This window comes from Myotis brandtii, unplaced genomic scaffold (assembly GCF_000412655.1).
Source record: "Myotis brandtii unplaced genomic scaffold, ASM41265v1 scaffold182, whole genome shotgun sequence".
NCBI lineage: Eukaryota > Metazoa > Chordata > Mammalia > Chiroptera > Vespertilionidae > Myotis > Myotis brandtii.
This window is the reverse complement of record NW_005356751.1, coordinates 3,906,067-3,916,103: the sequence shown is the minus strand read 5'-3', so window position 1 is coordinate 3,916,103 and position 10,037 is coordinate 3,906,067. Positions and strand designations below refer to the sequence as shown.

Genomic DNA, 10,037 nt, shown 5'->3' with positions numbered 1-10,037 from the left:
CTGTAAAAAAAAAAAAAAAATCAATAAAATATATTTATAAAAAAAAGACCAACACTGTATGATTCCACGTATATGAGGTGCCTAGAGTAGTCAAATTCATAGACATGAAATAGAATGATGGCTGCCAGGGCTGTGGCCAGGTGGGGACTGGGGACTGGGGAGTTAGGTTTAATGAACACAGAGTTTCAAATTGGGAAGATGAACAGCTCTCGTCTTCTTTTCAGCTACTTCCTCCACCAGCCTCAGATTCTGTAAGGCCCTATTTCTAGGCAGAATTTTAAAAACTGCTGGTACCTGGGAAACCAGCTATTTCTACGACTGCATCATCTTCCCGGCTCTCATACACAGTGCAGGTGCTCTGCCACAGAACTGGGAAATCCTTCACATGACGAGATAAGGGGACTTATCCCCGGTCACTGGACTGTGTTCCAGCTTCCAGGCGTCTGAATAACAGCCCATGGGGACTTTAAAGGCTTGCATGACATTTCTGTGGGGAGAAACTGTTGTGACTTTAAAAACAGTCCTCTTTAAAACAACAAACAAACAAAAATTGTCCTCTTCTTTTGCCTCTCTGTAACTTGTTTCCTGAACACACGTAGCCCAGCTGGCTGATTTTTCTACCTCTGTGACTTTCTAAATACACTTTCTCTTATTAAAAAAATAACAAAGTGAAAAATAAAACATGGTCCTCAAAGCCTCTCCCAATCTAGTTTTCTTACCTTGTAACTTGAGTTCTCATTCCAAAATCCAGTGACCTCATCGACTGCAGCACTTCAATACAGCCCATGTACTGGAATAAGAAAAGGAAAAAAAAGAAGAACAGGTAGGAAAAAAAAAATAGCACAAAGATGTCTCTTAACTTTAGAGTGATTTCCTGGGAAACACCTTAAATCAGCTCCTGCTATCAAATTACATTTACACACTCGGCCTGCCATTGATATTTCTGACCAATAATGGACACACGCCTTAAACTTCAGTGCAGCTATAAAACATCAGCTAAAGCCAAACTATAACATCAGGAATGCAGGTAACAAAGACAATTATGAATTCACTGGTTAACAGCTTGAGCTCTGGGGCCAGACCATGTGATTTAGAATCCAGGCACTGCCACGTGTTAGGTCTGGGGCCTCAGCAAGTTACTCAACATCTCTGCATCTCGGTTTTGTCATCAGCGAAATGGGGACACAATCAGAATTGTCGTGAGAGTACATTATTGCATACAGGTGTCCTGAGAGCAGTGTGTGGTACACGCATGTGCTCACATAGTAGAGGAAGTATAAGCAAATGAGAGACTAGTAATACAAAAACACTGAATTATCTAAGGAGATAAAACAAGCCTATAAATGAAGATAATATAGGATTTTGTAATAGAAGATCTTATTTTTTGCAAAATCATATAAGAAAGTGCAAGAAAAGACAAAACATTATGTCCTACACCGAGAATAAGTAAATTTAACTTGAACACGCAGTATTAGAAAAGGAATGGTGACTTAGGAAGCTCAAAGCTGGTTTACATTTAATGTGGTAGCAGAGGGAGCCACCTCAGGCTGCTGTGAGAGAGCGAGGCGATCAGTGTGAGCAGCCTATGTCAGCAGCAGTGTGGAGGTGGGAAATGGTGAGGGAACAAGGGAGGATGTGCCTGCCCGGAGGGAAGCAATGACAGCCCACACCGAAATGGGATGGGGGCCGTCGGAAGGAGGGGACAGAGTCAAGTGGCATCACGGAAATAGGTACTACGTGACTCGGGAGCTGGTTTGATCTGGAGAATGGGAAGGATGAGTCAAGGATGACTCAGACATTTCCAGCGGGGGTAGCAGAGGGAGCAGTGATTCCATCCACAGAAACAGGAAAGCCGGGGCCGGGAAGATGAGCTGGTTGGGGACCCATTGGCTGGAAGGCCCTGGTGGGGCATCCAGGAAATGACAAGCTGGCGGATGAAAGCTGGGCTCGGGGAGCGTGGAGAGGAACGAAGCCTGGGAGGCAGACTCAGTAGCCGGCTGGGTAGCTTTGCCAGGTGAGGCCGGGGGAGTGAGTCCTCTTAGCAGAGCCTTAGGTGCTGAGGACGAGTGGTTCTCAGAGAATGAGCTCAGAAACGTTAGGAGAGCCACGTGGTCTGACTGCAAGTGATCTGTCGGCTCCTTGACAATTATATGCTTCCTGTTAGCTTTCCTTTGGAAACCGTCCAGCCTCCCTCTGCTTGGAAAACCCTGTGGAAAGGTGGCGGGGGCCAGGGGTGCCTCTCCGGACACTTCAAGTATCATTTCTGAACAAATTCTGTAGATTTAGCATCCTAAGAGCTGGTCGGTCTCCCGGGGTTGCCGAGAGCGAGCCTAGGGCTGGGGAGGGCGTGCCGGCCTGGACAATCGCCTGGCGATTCTTGACCAGGTTCCTGTCCATCACACTTCGCTGGGGGTCTCTAGAACTGACACACACATCTTTTCTGAATGTCTTATTCTGTCCCCATCACACTTAACTTCCCAAGGCTTGAGCACCTCAGAGAAGTGAGTGGTGTCTAGAAATTCCAGGTCAATGAACCATAAGACGAGGCAGGGAAGGAACGCTAGGTCAGGGGGTGTGGGAGAAAGCCCGTCTCAGAATTGTCGTGAAATGAGATTTCAAGGTTTCTAAGCTCCCTGCCAAGGTGAACTGAAAAGACGGTTTTCCTAACCTCACTGGCTGCTCCCACTTTTCCTGCCTTCCGGTGTCTCTTTCTCTTCCAGAACTTTCCTCCGCTTCCCTATTTCCTGCGCGCCTCACGCTGGAAAGAATGGCCTCCCCACACAGGTTGGGAGAGGGTCTGGGCTACGCCTCCAGGCCCTGGCCAGTGCACAGGTCATTTCCCCTTCCGTGTGAATCTATTTGAGATGAGGTGACGCCACCTATCAGGGTACAGTTTTTGAAACCGTGACCAAGCACCTACATGCTTCACACTCTGCCAGCGTGATTTTCCAAAGTGAAGAGCGGAACAGGCCCCTGCACTGCTTAAAATCCCTGGCACGAATTCTCAAAACAACCGCAATCCTATAAACCTAGACCCCGGGAATTCTGGCCCTGCTTGCCCTTCCACTCTATCTGTGTCACTCTCCCCGCCCCCCATGCTTTTGCTGCCACACGGGCCTTCTCTCTAGTCCTCGAATGCACCCACTCTTTGCAGTCACAGGGCCTCTGCATTGCAGCTCCTCGCCCCGCACTGCCAGCCCTTCCCCTGTTGCTCTGCAGGACTGACTCCTTCTCACCCCTCAGGTTTCAATGCAGATGTCACTGCCCCAGAAGCCCCTCCCCTCCCCCTTCATCACAGCCCCTATTTGTCCCCTTCATGCCACTGACAGATTGTCAGGTTTACCTGTTAATTTGCTTGTTCCCTGTCTCCCTTCCCTTGGTTGTAAGCACCATAAGGTAAGGACCACAACCACCACTGTGTCCCCATCACCTGGGACAGGTAAATACTGATGAAAGAATGAATCCGGCTTTTACTGTTCAACTCCAACAGTATCTTTCAAGTGAGCAGAGGGAGGGAGGTGAAGGTTTGACCCAGAATTAGCGAGGAGCACAGGAGAAGTAAGGACTCGGGAATCGTAGGCCAGGAGGATAGCCTTTGGCGGGTTTCTAGATTTCTTTGTTCCTTCCTCTATGTGTGTTTTGTTATCCCCTCACCTCAGAGACTGGCATCCACCTAAACTGAGAGGGTTTGGCAGTGACATGGATGGGGGGAGAACAGTGCTCTACCCTCAGGTGTTGTGGGGAGAAGCCCACAATGATAATGAGCTCCCATGTGTGGGACAGTGTCTAAATGGGCCAATTCCAAGGTGGGGGCGGGGGAGTTCTCAGTGCAGAGTGGGGGTGGAGGGCGGGGAGAGAGTGGACCTTCCAAGGTTTGGTTCTTAGTCACTATTCAGGGTGCTGACCACCTCATCTCCTTCCTTCTAAGGCAGACCATGGTATGGCTTCTGATCCCCCCTCGCCCCTCCACTGAAACCCGTTTTGCTTCACACACTTGTCTGTTGGCAACAGCACAGGTGACACCTTCTGCAGCCTCACTGAGATAAACTGAAGTTTCTGAAGAAACGTGAGTCATGAGGTGCTGAAGGGAAGGTTCCCCGTAGGCCTCTCAGCAAGGCCTGAGGTGCCCTGGCTGGTGGTTAGAGCATCGGCCCGTGCACCAAAGGGTCGTGGGTTCCATTCCCAGTCTAGGGCACATACCTGGGTTTCAGGTTTGATCCCCAAACCCGGTGGGGCGTGTGTGGGAGGCAATCAATCGATGTATCTCTCTGGCATCTCTGGCATCTCTCTCTCTCTCTCTCTCTCTCTCTCTCTGAGGAAGGAAGGGAGGGAGGAAGGAAGGAAGGAAGGAAGGGAGGAAGGAAAGGGAGGCCTGTGGTGACCAAGACAATGAGTACATTCCCTCCACCCTAAGCCTGTGAGGAAGCCACTCTGAGCAGAGCGAAGGGGGGAGATCAATGCCTGATTGTTGCCACAATTACCCCAAAACCAGAATGGGGTTGGCCTCCCCATTGGCTCACACAGTCCATTTCACTCACAAACCATGGCTGTGAGGAAGCAGGGAGCGAGCGCACATAAAAATAACCTCTTCCCTTCTTTCTTTAGGTACCTGCTGGCTGCATAAGTGGATGGTGGCTGGATGTCAATGCCTGAGGAAGAAGTTCAGTTTGTTGATTTAGATATAAACTAGGGATGAGAATACCTCTCATTCATTTATTAAAGGCAGATGTGCGCCGGACATAGTCTCTGTTCTTAGGAAACCCAGCCCCATAAGGATAGGACTGTGAAAGGGATGCCTTTTCTTTCTGTGAGGTTAGTCATTGTTGTTCATTCCATCGAGTAGATGAGGAAATTAAGGCCTCTGAAGGGACAGTGCCTGGCTCCGTTTCATTTGTTCAGTGAGATGAAATCAGGGTTTCTTCTAGAGCCCAAGTCCACTTCTGGGCTCTGTGTGTAAGTTTGTATAACAGAACCATCCAAACGAGAGGGCTCCTCCAGCCGCCCCGCGCACCCAGGTGGATAAGGAGGGGACGAGCCTGGGGCCACCTGGTAAGAACAGGCAGGAACCAGGCTCCCCTGGGGACAACAGGAGGCAGCACAGGAGACAAGACACTCCCTAACTCCTGACCAGGGGGTGAGGGGAGGACACTGAAGACCTTTATTAGAGACATACTGGGTGATGAGAAAGGGGCAGGTCTCAGCACAGCTCAGACAACCTTCCCATTCAGCACCTGGCAAACGCCCTCCTAACTCCCAGCTCACTCTCCTAGCGCCCCGGGCAGTCATAATATTGTTGTACTGTGTGAACCTCCACCCCCCAGCTCCCAGGGAGAGATGAACAGCCTATTCATGGCCGTGTGTATCTTGGGCTCTGCATGCCAGAAAAGGAATTATTGGGGTTTTCGGAGAACAGGAATGAGAGCTAGTTTATGGGAACCTCTCATCCTGACTCTCTTTCGGAACAATATGTTCTCATAGCCTCAGAAAGGATGTCTGCAGGACACATAGGCACTGCTCACAGTGGTTACCTCTGGGCCTGGGAGAGAGGCAGCCTTTCACTTTTTATTTTTGTATTGTTTATATTATTAAAAAATATGTAGGTAGTATTATTTGGAGTGAAACAATTAAATAAAGCCTAAAAATTAAATTAATCTCTAGGAATCAGAGTTTATGAATTACTAGTGGGGTTAAGTCCCTTTTTTTTCCCCAGTGGCACAGCCCCTTCCTTAGACAGTGCCTGCCCCTGCCCTGGGAGAATGGAGGAATATTGTTCAAGAGAAGGTTTAAGACCTAGGCCCTGTGCTTGATAAGACAAGGAGGAAGGGCACTTTGAAGCCATCAGAACACTGAGAACAGTATATCATCAAGGACGATACGACAAGGGTCTGACCTTCATGCAATAAATGTTCAGAATGATAGAGGCCGACAATGTGGCCCGAAGACACTGCAAGACTTTTCTGCCACCTTTGAAACTTCTAGTCCTTCTCATTTAAAAAAAAATGGGGGGGCGGGGGAGAGAAGGGAGAGAATGTTCTCTTCATAATCGTGAGACATTGTTTCATTTGTTCAGTGAGTTACTTTCCACTCAGGCTTCAGCTACTCCAGGAGTTTCTGCCTCCAGACTCTACTGACACTGCCTGAGCTCACCAGCCGCCCCACATCGTCCACTCCAGGGACCTGCTGCTTCTGTTCTTTGGCTCACCCTCGACTCTAGGGCATCCACCGCCGCTGACCTCTAGCCACCTGCCCTTTCCTCTGAACCTCTAGAGCATTTTAGGTTAAAAAGTAACCCAATTTTTAAATGAACAAATGACCCGAATAGACATTTCTCCCAAGAACATATTCATATGGCCAATAAGCACATAAAAACTGCTCAATATTGTCCATCACCAGGGAATTGAACATCAAAACCACAATGAGATATTAATTCACACCCTCTGGGCTAACTATAATTTAAAAAACAAACCCACAAGCTGAAAATAGCAAGTGTTAGCAAAGATGTGGATAAACTAGAACTCTCCTATGTTGCTGAGGGGAATGTAAAATGGTGGCGTCAGTAGGAAAATAGGTTAGCAGGTCCTCAAAAGTATAGCTTGGAATTGTCATATGACCCAGCAATTCCACTTCTAGATATACACCCATGAAAACTGAAAACATATGTCCACCCAAAACACTTGCACACCAATGTCCATAGCAGCATTATTCGGAATAGTGGAAAAGTAGAAACAACACAAATATCCACAACTGAAAAATGGATCAATAAAATGTGGTATATCATGCAATGGCAATAAAAAGGCATGAAGTATTGACATGTGCCATCACATGGATGAACCCTGAAAATACTATTCTAAGGGAAAGAAGGCAGTCACACAATACCACATATGGCACGATTGCACTTATATGAAATGCCCAGAATCAACAAATCTGTAGAGCTAGAAAGGAGGGCTAGAGGGTTGAGGGGTTGGGGTCTGACTGCCAGAGGATACAGGATTGCTTTGGGGGTTGGTAAAAGTGTTCTAATATCAGTGGTGGTCGCACAACTCTGTAAATGGACTAAAAGCCATTGAATTATGAACTTTCAAAGGGTGCCTTGTATGGTATGTGAGTTATATACCTCAGTATAGCTATTATCAGACAATGACAGCAACAACAATAACAGGCCACACAAATAATATCTGCAGGCAGGGTGTGGCCCTGATATAAACTGCTCAGGAAATATGTGTGAATGGCTGGATGAGGAGTAAATGGGTGAGGCATCAGGAATCATGACAGGTGTTGGAAATCTTCTTCAGCACCCTTGAGGCAGAGTTCATTGCTCTTCCTTTGGGCTCCCAGAGCATCTTGCACTTGCCAAAGTTGCACTCGCCCAGTGGTGCTGCAATTGATCTGTTCAAATGCCTCTGCCCACTGCTGGACTGTGAGCTGCTCAAGGGCAGGGCGTGAGTCTTAGTCATCATTACCCCCGGCACCTCTTCCAGGGCAATCAATGATTTATTTGAATGAAGTAGCCAAGAAATGATGTTCAGGAAGTCTCGAAATAACCTGCATCCCAACTGGACCATCTGTAATGTGATCCTTCTTAAAGGGATACCTTGCCAGTTAAAATAACCCTGACGTGAAGCTGGTCAAAGCCTTCCTCGTGTCAGAATGTCCACACCGTGCATTCTGACCCTCCGAGGGTCAGAATGTGCACGGTGCGGGGAGGGAGTGGAAAGTCCTTCCCCTTTAGTGCTGCACCAACCTCATGAAAGCCTGGGCAGGCGGGCAGTGGGGGTGGGGACCCACCTCTGGAACAGGAGCTCAATGGGAGAGCAAGTTTAGGGGGCGTTCAGTGAGACTAACAGGAGGGCAGGCCTCGGTGGAAGAGGCACAGGTGGGTGTCTTGCTGATTTTTCATGGAGTGATTGGACAGCACTTTTGAAACTGGCCATCCAAGAGCCCAGGGCTGCTGACACTTCCCTCTCCTCGCTGTTCTCTGTCCCCTGGTGTGTTTCTTCAGAGCACTTGGTGCTGACTGTACTGTGCATTTGTGTTTGTTGTCTCCCGCACTGGAAGGTTAGTAGCAGACAGCCGCACTGCACTATCCCCAACACCTAGAATACTGTGTGGCACACAGTAGCCCCTCAAAATAAACTTTGGTTGGTCGAATTGAACATTTTATTTATTTAAAGAGGAAGGGAGAGGAAGAGAGAAACATCAATGACGAGAGAGAATCATTGATTGGCTGCCTCCTGCATGCCCCACATGGAGGATCAAGCCTGCAACCCGGGCATGTGCCCTGACTGGGAATTGAACCACAACTCCTGGTTCACAGGTTGATGCTCAACCACTGAGCCACACTCGCCAGGCTGAACATGTTTTTTTAAATCCAAACATACATCTACTCTACTGAAAGCTCCTTCTGCTCCAGGTTCAAAAGCCTGGAAAGCTGGATTTGTTCATTCACTCACATTTGAGGTCTTGGCACCCAGGGAATTTCAACCCTCTGAGTCCTTCATGCTCAGAAAGATGGAACCTTCTAAATGTAAGTCGTGTGCTCTGCTGGTTCTTCCACAGGCAGCTCCCCTGCCCCCCGCCCAGGTGCCTGAGCAAGCCAAAGCGGGGCTGGGAAGGGAGCTCGCCTGCCCCCCTGGCCCAAGCCCTCACCTGGATGCGCTGTCCCTGCTAAGCGGACCCCTTGGGCCACAGCCCATTCCTAGTTCCTCGAAGGCCAGCAGAACTGGTAACATGTCAGCATATCTCCTGGGGAACTTTAGAATTAAATGAGGGAAGTTTTAAGTTGATTCAGAAGAAAAGTTTCTCTTTGACAGTGGGCACCCCAGGATCCCACACATGGAGAGTATTGAGTATCAGAAGCCCAGCTAAACAGTAAAGATCTTGGTCTGGTTGACACCTTGGAGACACTCGAATATACTAGGATACAGGCGGTCTACGAGTGTCCAAAAAACCCACCTAATTAATCTGAAAAAAACATACTGGCTGTCTGTGGGCGAGAAAAGTATGACAACCATCTGCATCCCATGAGGCGGCTATGTAGTGTCTCATACCAACAGTCCTACTCCCATTGAAAAGCCCTTACACACGGGGGATTGTTTGAACTGAGAGAGGTTTCATTTCTGCCTACGCAGCGGTTCTCAACCTGTGGGTCGCGACCCCTGAAAATGCATCCTGCATATCAGATATTTACATTACGATTCATAACAGTAGCAAAATTACATTTATGAAGTAGCAACAAAAATAATTTTATGGTTGGGGGTCACCACAACATGAGGAACTGTATTAAAGAGTCGTGGCATTAGGAAGGTTGAGAACCACTGGACAGACATAGGTACTCAGATGGAGGTCATTCCAGTGGCAAAACCACCCTGACAGCATTTGGAAGGCTGTGACTTCTCCGAGGAACAACTCTACACCCTTGTGCTGGGAGACACGAGTGGCTCTTTCTGTTGCTGGGCACAGCAGAAAGGTCAGCCTCTGTGGTCATGAGCTTTTGCCCAAACAGAGATTTATACTGTCTGTTCTCACGAGTGTTATCACAGTGAAACTGTGACAGAACCTGAACAGGCGTATAATACCCTTTTTACAGATGGGAAAACTGACTCCCAGAGATGCAGTGGTCTGCTCAAAGGTCACAGGCCTGGTTAATGGAGAAGAACCCAGATATTTCAATGCTTATGGCTGTGCTATTCCATGTCATGTACCTGACTTGGAGAAGTTTACCACCTAGGGGAGACACCAAGCCCTGCTTCTATGAAATATACAAACTAGCACGCAGTGATGTTGAACACTGGCTTAACAGACACAACTGTGTTTCATCCTATGGACGCGATGTGCTGACAGCAATTCCCTCATGGTACCTGGGTGAGGCAGGAGGAGTTCCCCCTGATGCTTACCCCCTGCAGTGCCCCATGCTCCACCATGGTAGAGTTGGTGGAGATATTTAAAATGAAAATGAATTCAGGAAACTAAAAACTTCTGGATTAAAGATAATGCATTGTCTCTCCTCTACCCACCCAAACCATCTCAATCTCTCTCTC

The 10,037-nt window shown here is 48.2% G+C and overlaps 1 protein-coding gene across 1 annotated transcript in view; it reads right to left on the bottom strand.

Annotated features, from left to right (window-relative positions):
- Positions 1 to 10,037, bottom strand: part of SHC4 (SHC (Src homology 2 domain containing) family, member 4) — a 115,560-nt gene that overhangs the window by 78,889 nt on the left and 26,634 nt on the right. Inside the window, exon 2 of the mRNA XM_005863973.2 lies at positions 720 to 790. Coding sequence (XP_005864035.1) covers positions 720 to 790 — 71 coding nt within the window. The remainder of the gene's footprint in view (positions 1 to 719; positions 791 to 10,037) is intronic.